The sequence below is a fragment of the Equus caballus genome, chromosome 16, assembly GCF_041296265.1.
Source record: "Equus caballus isolate H_3958 breed thoroughbred chromosome 16, TB-T2T, whole genome shotgun sequence".
NCBI lineage: Eukaryota > Metazoa > Chordata > Mammalia > Perissodactyla > Equidae > Equus > Equus caballus.
This window is the reverse complement of record NC_091699.1, coordinates 51,039,981-51,059,608: the sequence shown is the minus strand read 5'-3', so window position 1 is coordinate 51,059,608 and position 19,628 is coordinate 51,039,981. Positions and strand designations below refer to the sequence as shown.

Below are 19,628 nucleotides of genomic sequence, written 5' to 3'. Positions count from 1 at the left end.
GATAGATTTCCACAAATAGGGCGCCTCTCCCTTTATTGTTGGAAAGCTGAGCTGGTAGAAATGTCTTTCATCTGCTCATAGATAGGTTGTTTTTCTTAATAAAAATATTCTTTATAAATTAAATGTTACTTTTGTTAATAAAAGCAATTCATATTTAATAGAGAAAATAAATAAAATAAATAATTTAAAGGGGAAAAAATCACATCCAGCCTCACCCAAAAACAACCACTGTGTTGTTTTTTTTTGTTGTTTGGCTGAGGAAGATTAGCCCTGAGCCAACATTCATTGCCAATCTTCCTCTTTTTTTTTTTTTTTTTAATGTTTGTCACTGTCACAGCATGATGCTAACAGACAAGTGGGGTAGGTCTGCACTTGGAAACCGAACCCAGGCTGCTGAAGTGGAGTGAACAGAACTTAACCACTAGGCCACCAGGTCTGGTCCTAGAAACAACCACTCTGACATTTTAGTCTTTTTCATTCATATATATGTGTGAATATCTATGTATATGATGTAATTTTCAACTGATATATTAAATAACTTTTCCGCAATTGCTTTTATAGAATCACAGAATTTAGATTTAGAAGGAACCGAGAGGCCTTCAAGACTTTATTCCTGGTTTGAGGATTTCTCTCACATGGACCTTGACTGGGGCTGCCCAGACACTGATTGCATCCTCCAGCGACTGGGAACCCAGTTTGCACCAAGACCATCCATCCCAGGGTTGGAAAACTCTCGGCCCATTTTTTCTTCCCAACATGACAGAAATCTGCCCCCTTTGGACTTCTCTTCTCAGATTGAATGCCACTAGTTTCTGTAATTATTCCTTGCCTGACAGAGGTTTCAGAGCCTCTCGTGATGCCAGTCACCCTCCCCAGGGAGTCTGTCCACTTAAAGCATGGCTTCTAGCCCTTGACATGAAGTTCCAAGTATAGCCCGGCAGATGTGGTGTACAGTGGAAGTATGACTTCCCTGACCCAAGACACTTAACCTCCAGTAGCACAGCCCAGGATGGCACTGGGTATATTTTTAGCAGCTACATCTACTGTTAACTTTTGGTTTGGTCTTAAAAAGCCATCACAGTCAGGATTAATTGGAGAAAGATAATGCCAGTCTATCACTTCTTTTTCAAATGCAAAATCCATTTTGGAGAGTGGAAAGGGAGACTAACATTGGTTGGTGTATGTGTCTGCTCACCATCCATCAGAAGTAATGCTGGGCACATTCCTATCTTTAGTATTATTATACTTATTGTTACTGTCATGGAAGTTTCAGTTGGTTGAGGCCCTGCTTTGAACTAGATATACATTGATTCCTTCATTTCACAGAGCCCCAGGATTACTATCATTTTACACATAAGGAAAGGAATGCAGGGACTTTGGACAACTTGCCCAAGGTCCAATGCCAGTAAGATATGGAGGCCTGATTTAAACTCAGATGTCTCGGTCCAACATCCATGCTCTATCCCTATGTCGTATCACCTCAGAAAACTGCAACCCACTGATCAACAGTCAAGTTCAGAGTGAGACTCCCTGGGCCCAGCTGTTGGTGGGGCAAATGGATTCAAACCTCCATGCAATGCCAGAGGAAATAGCAACAGAGCTGTCTGAGCCCTTCAGATTAAAGATCACGGAAGACAGGCAGGATTATCTGGAGCTCTTTGTCCTACCTGGAATCTCAGAATTTTAGAAAGAAATCTTGGGTGCTATATTGGTTCAATCTTATCTTTTTCATTATACTTTTATAATATGTGTTACTAAAACTTATATAGCATTATTAAAGCAACTTTAAATATTTTAGAATATTATTTCATTGACGATCCCACTAACTTAATATAGCAACTTTTTTTTTGTTCCATTTTTGTATATGTGAGTGTATTTTATATTGGGAAGTCAACAGAAATAGTCGAGAACATGCTTCAGGGTTGCCCCACCCAAGGGAGAGAAGGTTGGGGTACTCATCCACTGACTCATTGGCTGAGGGTTGCTCCTAAAGGTGCTAACTCTCTGGCATTTGGGCCCACTCAGCAGCAGATCACTACCTATGGCTGAGAAAGGCTGTATGTAGAAGGTTGCAGGTGCTTTCAGTAGGAAGCCATTAGCAGGAATGGCAAGTACAAGGGACTACGATCAGGTACCACAGCCTCTGCTACTGAAAATAACATTTAAGCCAAGACTCGAAGGAAGTGAGGGAGTGAGCCACGTGGACATCTGGGGGAAGAATAATTCAGGAGAGGGATCAGCCAGTGCCAGAACAGTAAGGAGGCCCATGTGGCCAGAACAGAGTGCCCAAGGGACAGGAGACGAAAGTAAAGTCTCAGGAGGCAAGATCGTGTAGGGTCTTGTGAGCTGTTTTAAGGACTTGGGTTTCACTCTGAGAGAAACAGGAGCCATTAAGAGTTTGAGAAGAGGTGTGATGTGATCTAACATATTTGAAAAGGATCGACGAGGCTGCCGTTCAGGAAATAGACTGACTATATGAAAGCAAGGGAGGAAGCAAGGACACAGTTAGGAAGCTATCGCAACATCCAGGCAAGAGATGATAGTGGCTTAGATCAGGGTAGAGACAATAGAAGTGGTGAGAAATGGTCAGATTATTAATGTAGTAGGAAGGCAACGTCTGCTAAATTTCTTGACAGGTTTGCTGTGGGACATGAGAGGAAGAGAGGAGTGAAGTACAAACTAAGGACTTTAGCCTGAGCAATTGGGCCGAGATAAAGGAGGCTGTGGATGGAGCATATTTGGGGGGCAATTAGGCACTTAGTTTTAAACATGTTGATTTGTAGGAGTCTTAAAAGACATTCAAGTGGAGATGCCAGGTTAGCAGTTGGCTATACAGGTTTGGAGCTCAAGAGAGCAGTCCAGGCTAGATGGATAAAACTGAAAGTTGGCATACAGATGATGTTTAAAGCCATGAGACTGGATGAGATTACCAAGAGTGATTTCCCTATTATCTCCTCTGGATCTGTGATTAGACGTATACTCGATCTTCTCAATCTGCCCACCATGTCTCTTATCCATGCTTTCGGATTTTCTCCTCTTCATCACTCTATGCTAAAATTCCAGGCAATTTTTTCAGATCCAACATCCAGGTCATTCTCTCTCTCTCACTGTTTCTAGTCTGTCGTTTGAACTTTTAGAAATACATTTTCTTGCTTTCCTCAGCTGCTGCTAAGGTGCTTGGTCCTTCCGAGGAAGCTAAGGCTGCACTGGGGTGAGGGCCTCACTTCACCCAGCGACTAGCACCGTACCCGGCAGCACTAGCACCATGGCCTCTGAGTTGGAGCTTGCCTGCATCTACCCGGCCCTCATCCTGCTGATGGACGATCAGGTGATGGTCATGGAGGATAAAATCAACGCTCTCATTAAAGCAGCTGGTGTAAATGTTGAACCTTTCTGGCCAGGCTTGTTCGCAAAGGCCCTGGCCAATGTCACCATCAGCAGCCTCATATGCAGTGTAGGAGCTGGTGGACCCGCCCCAGGAGCTGGTGCTGGACCAGCAGGAGGTCCTGCCCCCTCCACCACTGCTGCCCCAGCTGAGGAGAAGAAAGTGGAAGCCAAGAAAGAAGAATTGAGGAGTCTGATGATGACATGGGCTTTGGTCTTTTTGACTAAACCTCTTGTAACATGTTCAATAAAAAGCTGAATTCTCAAAAAAAGAAATACATTTTTTTCATTCCTAGAGACTCTGCTTTTAAAAAAATCTGTGATCTATTTTGATAGCCTTTATCATATTTTTGATTCCTACTTTTGTCTTTATGTAAAACATATATATACAGTACAATCTTTATCGAGTAATTTGTTATCTGAAGCTCTTATAAGTCTGATCCTGCTTTCATTGTACCTCCACATGATAAGTTGTTTTTGTGCACGCATGTGCACATGCACACACGTGTGTGTGTTTTAATCTTTGGAGCTCATGTTTACTAGGGCTTTGTGGGAATGCTGTGTAGCTAGGTAAACAGTATGTAGATTTTTTTATTTGGTTCTACAGACTTGGGGTGATTTTTATGCTAATTTCTCAGCCTTTTGGTTCCTGGACCACACAGTATAAATTTGCATCTCAATCCTGTGCGTGGTTGCAAATTCTCACAGGACCTGTTCCCTCTTATCTCTGGGAAAGTTTCCTTGTTATTTCTCCATGCCAGTGGGGGAACTTTTTCCAGCTCACCTCTTCATCAAGGATGAAGCCTTCAGGGTGTCAGGGTGCCAGTTTTATGCAGGGGGTCCCATTTCCAACTTCTTATAGGGAGTGGGCCAAAGTCTTATCTCTCATACTTATGTGGACATTAACGCTCAAGAGAAGCAATCTACTCACACACCTTCTACCCATCTCTAGCTGCCACAGCCACTTCACACACGGACCACTCTGGTTTTCAGTTCTCTAGCTCCTGGCAGTTCCTCTTCTTTCCTGCTAATTTAGCCTTGCATTTAAAGGACTGTCATACTTCAGCCAGCATCTCTGTTTGCAGTATGAGTGTTTTCAGGTTATTTTATCTGTCACATTGATGGAATTGGAAGTCCCTTCAGGGGTGATTTTGATGGTCAGATTAGCTCAGCAGGAACTATTTTCTAGAACAGGCTTACCTGACTGGACATGATGCCCCCTAGCTCCCTGTCATGTTGGAAGCATCTGCTCCTGTGAGGAATTTGTGTGGACAGTGATCTACCGAGCACCATCCTGGCTTATTCCTGTGGCTTTCTCCACCCTGATGATTACTTGTTTCAGTTTGTGCCAGAACTGACCAGAGAGGCCTATGTGGTGATGAATGAGCTAGAGTGACCAACCACCACAAGAGAGGCCCAGCTTGCCCCAACCAGCAGGCCTCAAGACTGGCTGTCCAGAAATTCTATGGAAGGATGTCCAGAATGCCACATGCCATTCTAGCCAGTGATGGGGAATGAAGGGAAAGGGGATTGATAATGCCACAAATGGCTGCTTCCCCTGGCCCCAACAAGATGATGCACCCTCTGTTGGTTATGTCCTATTTCCTGAGATGCCCCAAAGACCCAGGAACCCCAAAAAAGTCCCAGTAAGGGAGGCACAGCCAAGAAAAGAAAGAATCAGAACTCTCTGCCTAAGCCCTGCAATAGCTGGCAAGGTGAGCAGCAGAGCCTGGGCAGACCTGCCTGTTTGGCCACAACCAAAGGAAACATGAGGACTCACAACACAGCTGTGTGCACACCATTAGTGCTGGTCAGTGACAGTCCCTGTGTATGTCACCTAGGGGAGTGAAGTCGGGGGACTTCAAAGCTGCCCTAGGAAACCTTGGTGTAGCAGGAGTCCCTAAAAGCTGTGTCAGGACATCATGTATCAGTCCATGAAAGAGAAAGGGTCTGGACAGCAGAGACAGCAGAGACCTTAAGAGAAGCCTCCTTTGTCTCTTCAACAAAACTATCCATCTGCTCACTGATGGACTGAAGAACAGAATCACAGGGTCTTTCACTGGCGGATGTCATTTAGTTCAACCTTCCTTCTGGTGCAGGTTCTGCAATCTCCTTGCCAGACAGCCTCACACTGTGGGGCTCTTGCTGCAAACTTCATGGTAGGACTGCTCTCATCTGAAGCCTCTTCTTACTTCAAGATGAAAAAAAAAAGAATGGTGGCCTTTCAGCCATTTAAACCGAGACCCAATCCTCTCCTGGTTACTAAGGAATGAGGGCCTCTTGCCTTCACTGGCTCAGGAACACAGAGAGGATGCCCTGAGAGGACCTACAGTCTGAGGGAGCTGTGAAAACCAGGGTTCCTCAGACCCAGCTCACCCCAAGGATGTCCATTCAGGAAAGGAAAGAAGCTGACAAGTGGGACAAAGGCCTGCCAGGAGGAGCCTGGCTGAGCTACTTTTTCACTTTTTTACTGGGGACTCAATTCTGACCCCACCTGTACACAGGGAAGACATCCTCACAGACAGGAAATAAAGTTCTTGGATGAGCACTAAAAGTCCAGACTAGAAAGTGATTTTATCCTATCCCTGCACCAAAGCCAGTAAACTGAAACCAAAAGTATTCTGAGAAGATAAGCAAGGGTGTCCTTTGAAGGACGTTCCTCCCGGCAGGCAGGTCATTGTGTGTTCTGGGCTGGGCCCCAGCCTTGGAGCAGAGTGGTTGGAGCTCTGAGCAGGTGGTTTAGCAGCTCCACTAGAGCAGGCAGGAGTTGCTGGGGGTCTTGTCCTTCAAGGCACTGGCAATGAGTCTTTATTTTCTCTGTGTCTGCTGGAGACCCATCATGGTTTTCAAATATTTGTGCTTGACATAGAAGAGAAAACAAGAATTGATTAGGAGGTACGGACTTAACAGAGACTCAGAAGCCATGCCACTTACATCCATCCCATCATTCTTTCTGCAAACATCTCAGTTTTGGGACAAGGATTCCCTTTGACTAGCTCCACTTCTATGAGAAATAATGTTTCAATCAATCCCTTTCATTCTTTCATCCTAAAGAAAGTGTGTAAAACTGTTTTACAATGGTATGGCAGTCATTTTAAAAGGAGACATTCATATTTCAAAGGTCTACTTGAAAGTTTCTGACAAGAATCAGGTTCAAAAAGAAAAGAATCTCCAGAGGGGTGGGGGCCCATGTTACTCCGAAGGGCCCTGCCTCTGCAAATCAACTAGATGTTCATGAACTCTACCCATTTAATGCATGACTAGGCTCTCAGAAAGCAGATGGAAAAAGTGAGCTGAAACAGAAACAGCAGGCAGTAAAGTAGCAAATGCTAAAACCAACTTGGAATGTGGAGATGAATCCTAGATTTCCCACATGATGGGGGAACTGAAATTGACGCTCCCACATTAAGCTGGGGGCTTTCTTCCCCCAATTTTTTTACTGTAGTAAAATACACATAATATAAAATTTACCATCTTAACTATTTTTACATGTACATTTCAGTGATATTAAATATATTCATAATGTTGTATAATCATCACCACCATCCATCTCCATAACTCTTTTCATTGGTAAAACTGAAACTCTATACCCACTAAACAATAACTCCTCATTCCCCCACACTCCAGCCCCTGACAACCACCATCCTATTTTCTGTCTAAGATTTTGACTACTCTAAGTACCTCATATAAGTGGAATCATATAGTATTTGTTTTCGTGTGTGTATGAGTGGCTGATTTCATTTAATATAATGACCTCAAGATTCCTCCTTGTTGTAGCATGTGTCAGAATTTCCTCCCTTTTTGAGGCTGAATAATATCCTGTTGTACATTTATACCTTTTGCTTATCCATTCATCTATTGATGGACACTTGGGTTGCTTCCACATTTTAGCTATCATGAATAATACTGCTAGGAACATGGGTGTACAAACATCTCTTTGGGACCCTGCTTTCAATTCTTTGGGGCACATACACAGAAGTAGAATTGCTGGATCATATGGTAATTCTATTTTTAATTTTTTGAGAAACCACCATACTGTTTTCCACAGCAACTGTACCATTTTTTTTCAATTTTTTTAATGTGGTAAAATACATATAACATAAAATTTACCATCTTACCCATTTTAAGTGTACAGTTCAGTGGTATTAAATACACTCATAATGTTGCACAACCATCACCACCATCCATCTCCATAACTCTTTTCAACATCCCAAACTGAAACTCCATACCCATTAAACAATAACTCCCCATTCACCCAGACCCTGCCAATCACCATTCTATTTCCTGTCTGTATGATTTTGACTACTCTAAGCATCTCATGTAAGTGGAATCATATAGTATTTGTCTTTTTGTGACAGGCTTATTTCACTTAGTGGTGGTACCATTTTACAATCCTACCAACAGCACATAAAGTTTCCAATTGTTCTACATCCTTGTCAACACTTGTTATTTTCTGTTTTTTTGACAGCAGCCATCCTAATGGATGTAAGTTGGTATCTCACTACAGTTTTGATTTGCATTTCTCTAATGACCTGTAATGTTGAACATCTTTTCATGTGCTTATTGTCCATTTGTATATATTCTTTGGAGAAATGTCTATTCAAATCTTTTGCCCATTTTTGAACAGAGTTTTGTTTCTTGGGTGTTGAGTTTTAGGAGTTCTCTATATATCCTGGATATTAATCCCTTACCAAGTTGGAATTCTTGAAGGAGTTTAAAATGTTCCTGCATTGGTAATGTCCTGCGGCTAACCACAAAAGCAAGCGAAAACCTTTTCAGGAGGAAACTAATTGCAGCTTATGCACTCAGAACTCTTAGAGCTTAAGGTTAATCAAATACGAACTTATGATTTAAACACACATACACACACATGGATAAAAGCCACTATGAGGGAGATTCAATAAAATGGGAAACATTTGGCCTTGAAAAATCTGATCCAATATATTTCATATATAAAAATGTATATGAAAGGTTTAAATGAATAGAAGATAGAATGGTTCAAATGCAACATCTGCATAAAAAGTTTGTTCATGGGCATGTCTTAAACATAAAAAATGTTCAATGCAGAGAGCTCTTCCAGAGATTGAGGGATGGCAGGAGAATATAATATAGACTTGCAGAAATGCAAGATTTCTCTGTTGAATGATTTATAATTGAAATGTTTATCTGAGACTTTGAAAGTAAATAAAGAAAATGCAAGGTTTATCTGGAATATAAAGAGAGAAATTCATGGTACTAACCATGCAAATCATTTTGGTTTACCTGTTTTATGATCTTGAAGTAATTTATGCCAGTTGAAGCAAGTTTAAAATAACTTACAATAAGCAATAAGATTTTTGAAGGTCTTTCTCTAAAACCAAAGACCTTTGGTCCTCTTATTCAAAATGCAGGATGACCTTAACCAACTGAGGAAAATTAACCTCATCAATAATGAACAAAGCAAGATCAAGTGCCTCCTATTATGTACTGAATGTTTGTGTTCCCCTGAAACACTTATGGTGAAGCCTTGATCCTCAATGTGATGGTATTTAGAGGTGGGACCTTTGGGAGGTAATTAGGTGTAGATGAAGTCATGAGGGTGGAGCTCTCATGATGGGATTAGTGCCCTTATAAAAAGAGGAAGAGAGAAGTGACATCAGCATCATGGCAGAGTGAGCTCTTCTCTTAGTCTCTCCCCCCTAACATACAACAAAATGGACATTCATAAATCAACAGAGGACATCCACACAACACAATAGATGTCTGAGAGATCCACACAGCCATACATCTGAAGGTGGTAGTGCTGGACCCCCGGGGAGGCAGTGGAAGGAGGTATGCAGATCTCCTCTCCCTCCCCAGCAGCAGCAATCTAAGGTGCAGGATCCCAAGTGGCAGTCAGTGCACAACTCTGAGAGGAGAAGGGAGAAAAGGCAGCCCTCCATGAGAACACCTTCACTCTTGGAGTTGCCTCCCAGCCTGTGGGAATGCTCCACAGCAAGGCAGGTAAGCAACCCCAAGGGCACCCTCCCAAGCTGATCAGCCCAAGCAGGGAGCCAGTGAATGCAGAATGGGAATGTGGGTGTAAAAGAAGGTGTCCCCTCTCCCCTCATCCCACCTGGCACATCAGCTCTGGTCAGCCAGAGCAGGGGATCTCTGCTAAAGCACCTGTGCCTATGTGTGTAAAGCAGCAGCAGCCAGACACAGAAAGCCATATCAGCACAGCTTCCAACAGACTGGTACAATTGCCAGGGGGTGTGGCAGGCTCAGCAAACACAGCCCCTGCCTCCTCAGTGGTGACAGGTGGAATCCTCAACCAGATACTACCACTATGCAATGGCAAAAGTCCACCCCATCAAACAACATGAAGAAATATATTAACTCTCCAGACCAGAAGGAAAATGACAAGTAACCAGAAACCAATCCTGAAGTCGCAGAAATTTACAGTGTAAATGACAGAGAATTCAAAATAGTTATCATAAAGAAGCTCAACAAGTTACAAGAAAACTCAGAAAAACAGTTCAATGAATTCAGGAATAAAATTAATGAGCAGAGGGAATTCTTCACAAAATAAATTGAAACAACCAAACAAAAAACCCAATCAGAAATGTTGGAGATGAAGAACACAATGGATGAGATTTTTTAAAATTTGGAATCCTTAAAAAACAGAGCTGATATTATGGAGGACAGAATTAGTAATTTAGAGGACAGAAATATAGACATGTTTCAGGTGAAGAAGTAGAGAGAGAACTAACACTAAAAATAAATGAAGAAATTCTCCAAGAAATATCTGACTCAATCAGGAAATGCAACATAAGGATTATGGGTATTCTAGAGGTAGAGGAGAGGGAGAATGGAGCAGAGAGCTTCTTCAAAGAAATAAGAGCTGATGGGCTGGCCCCATGGATGAGTGGTTAAGTTTGTGCACTCTGCTTAGGCGGCTCAGGGTTTCTCTGGTTTGGATCCTGGGCACAGACATGGCACCACTCACAAGGCCATGTTGAGGCAGCATCCCACATGCCACAACTAGAAGGACCCACAACTAAATTATACAGCTATGTGCTGGGGGGATTTTGGGAGAAAAAGCAGAAAAAAAAAAAAAGAAGATTGGCAACAGTTGTTAGCTCAGGTGCTGATTTTTTTAAAAAAAAAAAAAGAAAGAAAGAATAGCTGAGAACTTACCAAACTTGGACTTGAACTTACCAAACACATAAATGAAGCTAAGAGAACTCCTACTTACACCAATGTAAAAAAACCTTCTCCAAGGAATATATTAGTAAAACTGGCAAAAGTCAATGACAAGGAAAAAATATTAAGGGCAGCAAGACAGAAGAAAATAACCTACAAAGGAACCCCTATCAGGCTTTCAGTGAAATTCTCAGCAAAAATCTTACAGGCTAGGAGACAGTGGACTGAAATATTCAAATACTGAAATACAAAAACTTTGAACGGAGAATATTCTATCCAGTGAAACTATGCTTCAGATACGATGGAGAAATAAAAACTTTCCCAGATAGGGGCTGGCCCAGTGGCACAGTGGTTAAGTTCACATGTTCCACTTTTGTGGCCTGGGGTTCGCCAGTGCAGATCCCAGGTGAGGACCTACGCACCTCTTGGCAAGCCATGCATGGCAGGTGTCCCACGTATAAAGTAGAGGAAGATGGGCACGAATGTTAGCTCAGGGCCAGTCTTCCTCAGCAAAAAAGAGGAGGGTTGGCAGCAGTGTTAGCTCAGGGCTAATCTTCCTCAAAAATAGATAAATAAGTAAAAACAAAAAAACCCCAACATTATACAAAAAAACTTTCCCAGGTAAACAAAAGCTGAGAGAGTTCATTGCCACAATGTTCCCCCTACAAGAAACGATCAAGAATGCGCTCATATCTGAAAAAAAAAAAGGGTTTTCAAAGCCTTGAGCAAGGAGATAACTAGACAAAATCAGAAAACGGCAGCTCTCTATCAGAACAGGTTAGCAAACACTCAATTATAACAGTAAAGATAAATGGGAAGGAAAGCATTAAAAATAACTATAGTCACTTCACTTTAATCACAAACTCACAACACAAAACAGAATAAGTTGTGACAACAATGACTTAGATGGGGAAGAGGAGAGGGATGGAAACTGCTCAGGCTAAGGTCACAAGAGGCTATCAGAAAATGGTCTGTCTCATCTACGAGATCTTTATACAGACTTCATGATAACTACTAAACAAAAAATCAAAACAGAGACACAAATGATTAATAACGAGAAAACTGAGAAATCCATCATAGCAAACCACCAAACTGAATCGGCAGTTGGAAATACATAGGACGAAAAACAAGAGAAATACAGAACAACCAGAAAACAAGTGATAACATGGCACTACTAAGCCCTCATGTATCAATAATCACTGTAAACGTAAATGAATTGAATTCTCCAACCAAAAGACACAGAGTGGCTGAGTGGATTAAAAAACAAGACCCCAGAATATGCTGCTACCAGGAAACACATCTCAGCTGTAAAGACAAACACAGGCTTAGAATGAAGGGATGGAAAATGATACTCCAAGCTAATGGAAAAGAAAGCAGGTGCTGCTATACTTATATCAGATAAAGTAGACTTTAAGATGAAAGGGACAATGAGAGATAAAGAGGGGCAGTATATAATGATTAAAGGGACACTCCACCAAGAGGACATAACACTTATAAATACATATGCACCTAACACAGGAGTGTCAAAGTACATAAAATAACTATTTACAGACCTAAAAGGAGAAATTAACAGCAAAACAACAATAGTAGGGGACCTTAACACCCCACTTACATCAATAGATAGATCATCCAGACAGAAATTCAACAAAGAAATAATGGAATTAAATGAAAAACTAGACCAGATATATATATGGTCTATATATATATATAGAACACTCCATACAAAAGCAACAGAATACATATTCTTCTCAAGTGCACATGGATCACCCTCAAAGATAGACCATATGTTGGGAAACAAGGCAAGCTTGAATAAATTTAAGAAGATTTAAATCATATCAAGCATCTTTTCCAACTATAATGCCATGAAACTAGAAATAAACTACAATAAAAAAGCTGGGAAAAGGACAAATATGTGAAGACTAAACAACATGCTTCTGAACAACCAATGAATCATTGAAGAAATTAAAGGAGAAATTAAAAACTATCTGGAGACAACTGAAAATGAAAATACATCATACAAATTCATATGGGATGCAGCAAAAGTGGTCCTAAGAGGGAAATTCATAGCAATATAGGCCCATCTTAACAAACAAGACAAATCTTAAGTAAGTAATCTTAAACTGCATCTAACAGAACTAGAAAAAGAAGAACAGACAAAGCCCAAAGTCAGCAGAAGGAGGGAAATAATAAAAATTAGAGCAGAAATAAATGAAATTGGAACAACAACAAAAAAAAACAGTAGATAGGATCAATGAAACGAAGAGCTGGTTCTTTGAGAAGATAAACAAAATTGACAAACCCTTAGCCAGATTCACTAAAAAAAAAAGGAGAGAACTCTCCAATAGATAAAATTAGAAAAAGGAGAAATTACAATGGATACCACAGAAATACAAAGGATTATAAAAGAATACTATTAAAAACTATATGCCAAAAAAATGGACAATCTAGAAGAAATGGGTAAATTCTTAGATTCATACAACCTCCTAAAACTGAATCAAGAAGAAATAGAGAATCTGAATTAGACCAATCACAAGTAAAGAGATTGAGACAGTCATCAAAAACCTCCCCAAGGGGCTGGCCTGATGGTGTAGTGGTTAAGTTCACACACGCTCTGCTTCAGTGGCCCAGTGTTTGCAGGTTTGGATCCTGGGCACAGACCTACACACTACTCATTAAGCCATGCTGTGGTGGCATCCCACATACAAAAAATAGAGGAAGATTGGCATAGATGTTAGCTCAGGGCCACTCTTCCTCAAGCAAAAAGAGGAAGATAGGCTATAGATGTTAGCTCAGGGACAATCTTCCTCACACACAAAAACAAAAAAACAAAACTCCCCCAAAATAAAAGTCCAGGACTTTTCTACCAAACATTCAAAGAAGATTTAACACCTATCCTTCTCAAATTATTCCAAAAAATTGATGAAGATGGAACACTTCCTAATTCGTTCTATGAGGCCAACATCACCCTGATCTCTAAGCTAGACAAGGACAACACAAAGAAGGAAAATTACAGGTCAATGTAGCTGATGAACATAAATGCAAAAATTCTCAACAAAACATTGGCAAACTGGATACAGCAATACATTGAAAGGATCATACACCATGATCAGCTAGGATTTATAACAGGGATGCAGGGATGGTTCAACATCCTCAAATGAATGAATGTAATAGACCAAATTAACAAAATGAGGTGTAAAAACCACATAAGTATCTCACTAGATGCAGAGAAAGCATTTGACAAGATCCAACATCCATTTATGATAAAAACTCTCAATAAAATGGATATAGAAGGAAAGTACCTCAATGTAATGAAGGCAATATATGACAAACCCACAACCAACACCATACCCAATGGTGAAAAACTGAATGCCATCCCTCTGAGAACAGGAACAAGACAAGGGTGTCCACTCTCACCATTCTTATTCAACATAGTACTGGAAGTTTGGCCAGAGAAATTAGGCAAGAAAAAGAAATAAAAGGTATCTAAATTGGCAAGGGAGAAGTGAAACTCTTGCTGTTTGCAGATGACATAATTCTGTATATAGAAAACCCTAAAGAATCCATCAGAAAACTGTTAGAAATAATCAACTACTACAGCAAAGTTGCAGGGCACAAAACCAACTTACAAAAATCAGTTGCGTTTCTACACTCTAATAATGAACTAACAGAGAGAGAACTCAAGAATACAATCCAATTTACACTTGCAACAAAAGGAATAAAATGTCTAGGAATAAATTTAACCAAGAAAGTGAAAGACTCATACAATGAAAACTGTAAGACATTATTGAAAGAAATCGATGACGACAGAAAGAAATGGAAAGATATTCCATGCTCGTGGATTGGAAGAATAAACATAGTTAAAATGCTCATATTACCTAAAGAATCTACATATTCAATGCAATCCCAATCAGAATCCCAATGACATTCCTCACAGAAATAGAACATGGAATCCTAAAATACATATGGGGCAACAAAAGGCCCCAAGTAGCTAAAGCAATTCTGAGAAAAAAGAAAAAAGCTGGAGGCATCACAATCCCTGACTTCAAAATATACTACAAAGCTATAGTAATCAAAACAGCATGGTACTGGCACAGAAACACACACACAAATCAATGGAACAGAACTGAAAGCCCAGAAATAAAACCACACATCTACAGACAGCTAATCTTCAACAAAGGAGCCAAGAAATACAATGGAGAAAGGTAAGTCTCTTCAATAAATGGTGTTGGGAAAACTGGACAGCCACATGCAAGAAAATGAAAGTAAGCCATTATCTTACACCATACACAAAAATTAACTCAAAATAGATTAAAGTCTTGACAGTAGGATGTGAAACCATAACACTCCTAGAAGAAAATATAGGTAGTACACTCTTCGACATCGGTCTTAGAAGCATCTTTTCAAATATCATGTCTACTCAGGCAAGGGAAACAAAAGAAAAAATAAACAAATGGGGCTATATCAGATTAACGAGCTTCTGCAAGGCAACGGAAACCAGGAAAAAAATGAGAAGACAACCAACCAACGGAAGAAAATACTTGCAAATCATCTATCTGACAAGGGGTTAATCTCTCAAATATATAAAGAACTCATAAAACTCAACAACAAAAAACCAAACAACTCAATCAAAAAATAGGCAGAGGATATGAACAGACATTTTTCAAAACAAGATATACAGATAGCCAACGGGCACAGGAAAAGATGATCAACTTCACTACTTATTAGGGAAATGCAAATCAAAACTACAATGAGACATCATCTTACATCTGTTAGAATGGCTATAATTACCAAGACAAAAAAATCACAAATGTTGGAGAGGATGTGGAATATACTAAAACTCACTGATTTGTACACTTTAATTGGGTGAATGTATCATATGTAAAGTATATCTCAAAGATGTAAAAAGAGCATGAAACAAGAGTTTATAAAAAATGACCAAACATATTTGAAGGAGAACCAAGTAGAATTTTTAGACAGAGCTCACGACGGCATTAACAAAGTGGAATAGGAATCCTAAATAAATTATCCAAAGTACAGCTGAGGAGCTGTATGAAATGACAGAGCAGAGGAGCTGGAAGAAATGACAGAGATTTTAAGAGACAGAGAGGACGGAATGAGAAAGTCTAACACACATCTCATCAGAATCCTAGAAAAGAGAAAAGGAAGAAAAGGGAGGCAGTATTCAAAAAGATAATGGCTCCAATATCCCTTCATGATAAAAATACTCAATGACTTAGGTACAGAAGAGAACTTTTTCAACCTGATAAAGGGAAGGTTTTAAGAAAGAACTTCAAAGTATGCTACTCAAAGCATAATCCTGGCCTGAGCAGCATGGGCATCATCTGGGAGCTTATTAGAAATGCAGATCTCAGACTCTGCCTCAGACCTGTTGCATCAGAATCTGCATGCGAACAGCCTGATGATTCATGCGCACAGCACAAGGTGAGAAGTATTGCTCTAAGGTTCTTTTTTCTAAGTAAACCCCACTGCTGACATCATATTTAATGGTGAAAGAATTAATACCTTCTCCCTAAGATCAGGGATAAAACAAGGATGTCCACTTTCACCTCTTATATTCAACACTGTACTGGAGGTTCTAGCCAGGGAAATTAGGAAAGAAAAAGATATAAATGGTATCCAGATTGGAAAGGAAGAAGTAAAACTATTTCTATTTGTAGATGCCATGATCTTGTATATAGAAAATCCTAAGGAGTCCACTAAAAAATTATTCAAATTAATAAATGAGTTTTTTAAGACTACAGAATACATCAATACACAAAAATCAAATGTATTTCTATACACATGCAATGAACAATCCAAAAATGAAATTAAGAAAACAATTCCATCATAATAGCATCAAAAAGAATAAAATACTTAGAAATAAATTTAATAAAAGAGGTACAAAACTTACACTTTGAAAACTATGAAACATCGCTGAAAGAAATTAAGACTTAAATAAATAGAAAGATAGCCTGTGTTCACAGATTTGAAGACTTAATATTGTTAAGATGGTGATACTCCCCAAAGCAATCTATAGATCCAATACAACCCCTATTCAGCTGGATTCTTCGCATAAATTGACAAGCTGGTCCTAAAATTTGTATGGAAATGCAAGGGACCCAGAATAGCCAAAACAATCTTGAAAAAGAACAAAGTTGGAGGATTCATACTTTGCAACTTCAAAACTAAATACAAATCTAGAGTAATCAAGATGGTGTAGTACTGGCATAAGGATACATATAGATCAATGAACAGAAGTGAGAGTTCAAAAATAAACCCTCACATTTATGGTCAATTGGATTTCAACAAAAGGTGCCAAGACAATTTAATGGAGAAAGAATCACTTTCTCAACAATTGGTGCTGGGAAAACTGGATATCCACAAGCAAAGGAGTAAAGTTGGACCCCTACCTCACACCATGTGCCCCTTCCTCTGAGTCCAGCAGGGGCAGGTCTCTCTGTGGCTGGAGAAGGAAGCCCCTGCATGGTAGTCACAGTCAAATGATCTTGAAGCTGGGCTGCCTAGGCCTACTTTCCCCTACTCCATTCTCTCCCAAATGATCTGGGAGAGCCCTGCCTCCCCACAGAGAGATTTTCATGAACAATCCTGAGTGAGCTCTTTGGAGTGAGGCAATGGGGTCCATGGGAGCAGAGTGGCCAGGGTCTCCTTCCCCAACCAAAGTAGTTCGGTTCCAGCAAACCTTTCCAGAGGGGCAAGGCTGTCCACTGAGCTGGGCCTCCCTCCAGGGGCCAGGGTTAATAAAGCTTGATGCTCACAGATAAGGCTAAGTGGTGCCTGGGTAAAGCCATCCTCTCTCCTGCCTAAAGGAGTGGGCCCAGGCAGCTGGAGTGGGCAGGTGACCCTGCCCCAAGCCATAGCTGATTGGACCAAGAATGTACACTTAACCCAAGAAGAGTCAATTACACTCTCCCTCCAGAAAGACATAAAGTAAGTAGTCAGGTGATACTGGACACTGAGGCTGGGAAGTCCTAGAAAATAAGGGCAAGCCTGGGCTGAGACTGGGGCTAGAAATTGAGAGGTGGTGTAGGGAGAACAGATAGGGAAATAGCAGATCTCAGGGAGAAGCTAAGGCCAAGTCTGGAGGGAATAAGGCCTGGAGGGAGAGGAGCCTGGGGTGTGCTTGCTGTGGATGAGCTCTGTGGTCTGCTTCTCAAAGTGTGGTCCTGGACTAACAGCCTGGGCATCATCTGAGCACTTATCAGAACTGCAGATCTCAGGCTCTACCCTAGACCTGCTGCATCTGAATCTGCAACCTAACAAGACCCCTGGTGATTCATGTGCACAGCACAGGGTAAGAAAGGCTAGTCCATGTCACCTTCAGAATTCGTGTTAACAAATCCTTTCACTCAAGCTTCTTTGAGTGGGCTTCAGCTCCTCATAGCCAACAAGGTCAGTAAAGGTGTCAGCTTAACTAAAAATGTAAAGAATGAACTCAATCAGAAGAAAGTCTTTCGAATTATGACGCAAAATGTAGAAGACAAGAAAGAAAAGACTGGTACACTTGATTTCATAAAAATCAACAAAATAACTGCAAAAAAACATAAGTAGAGCCAAAAGACAAATGACAAACAGGGAAAAATATTTGCAACTCATATCATAAAGAGCTAATCTCTCCAATATCTTAAGAGATCCTACAAATTTGTAAGTAAAAGACCAACAACCAATAGAAAAATGGGCAAAAATATGAACAGGCAGTTTGCAGGAAAAGGAAACATTTGAAAAAAAACTCAACTTCACTCATAATAAAAGAAATGCAAATTAAAGCTACATCGAGAGACCATTCTTCACCTTTCAGATTGGAAAAAAATGAATAGTGGGATAATACATCTTATGGTGAGGCTTGGGCAACAAGCATCCCATATACGCTCCTGTGGGAGTGCTGATGGGTCCAGCTCCTGGCACTATCCATCAAAAGTACAAATGTCCTTTTGACCAAGAAATTCACTTCCACAAATCTACCATTAACACATATTCACTTATGCGTGAATTCACATTTGTACAAGGTTAATTATCACAGCAATATTTACAACACACTCTTTTTTTTGGTGAGGAAGATTGTCCCTGAGCTAACATTTGTTGCCAATCTTCCTCTTTTTGCTTGAGGAAGATTGTCCCTGAGCTAACACCCATGCCAATCTTCCTCTATTTTTTTGTATGTGGGACACTGCCACAGCATGGCTTGATGAGTGGTATATAGGTCCATGCCTGGGATACAAACCTGTGAACCCCAGGCTGCTGAAGTGGAGCACATGAACTTAACCACTACACCACCAGGCCAGCCCCATCACAGCAGTATTTCTAATAGTAAAGAAATGGAACCTCCTAAATATCCCTCAATATGAGATGAGTTAAATAAACTGTGATATATCCTTGCAATGGAGTACTACTATGCAGCTGTGAAAAAGAACACAGAAGCTCCCATGGGTTAACATGGATATACTATTACGTGGAAAAAGCAAGATGCAGAACAATATGAAGAGGGAATACTAGAAACAAGTGACAGGGCTTCCCTGTCAGAGGGCATTGATGAGAGCTGGGCCGATGAGATCTCGTATTTGTCCTTTCACGCTTTTTAATGTTTAAACGGAATGTATCACCTACTGAAATATAAATAAATACAACAAAAATATTTTTAAAAGGACGAACTCACTAGGGCAGTGACCCCATGTGCATCTGCCACCTACTGCGTAAGAACTGCCTCTGGGCACAGAGAAGTACACAGGAAACAGGCCCTCTGTGTTCTGGCTCCAGGCTGGGTCTTGACAGAGTGGAGACTCTCTGCTCCAGTCCAACCTGCTCAAGGAGTACAGGACCAGGCTTGGCCCACGGCTGACACTGGGTCTAGCCACCTGTGTAGGGTGGCCCTCATTGGAGAGGTCCTCCCCAACAGGCTGTGACCTCAGGGGATCCCCAGGCCCTGTCCTGGGCTGTGAACCACACATGGGCTGGCTTAGCACTCCCCAGCCATGGGCAGGCCTGGACATGTGGGACCCCTACTGGGTCCAGCCCAGTCCCAGGACTCTGGAGTTGGCAGAAAATACCCACTGACTCTGGGTGAC

At 40.8% G+C, this 19,628-nt stretch overlaps 1 protein-coding gene and 1 pseudogene across 8 annotated transcripts in view; one reads left to right on the top strand and one right to left on the bottom strand.

Annotated features, from left to right (window-relative positions):
• Window positions 1–3,124: 3,124 nt before the first annotated feature.
• LOC111768344 (large ribosomal subunit protein P1 pseudogene) lies at window positions 3,125–3,612 on the top strand (annotated as a pseudogene).
• A 2,224-nt stretch (window positions 3,613–5,836) lies between these two features.
• The window catches only part of KIF9 (kinesin family member 9), a 51,064-nt gene continuing 37,272 nt past the window's right edge, over window positions 5,837–19,628 (bottom strand). For all 8 annotated transcript variants that reach the window (XM_001495592.7, XM_023620531.2, XM_070237826.1 and 5 more), the window contains one exon: window positions 5,837–6,243. In XM_001495592.7, coding sequence (XP_001495642.2) covers window positions 6,193–6,243 — 51 coding nt within the window. In that variant the 3' untranslated portion in view covers window positions 5,837–6,192. The remainder of the gene's footprint in view (window positions 6,244–19,628) is intronic.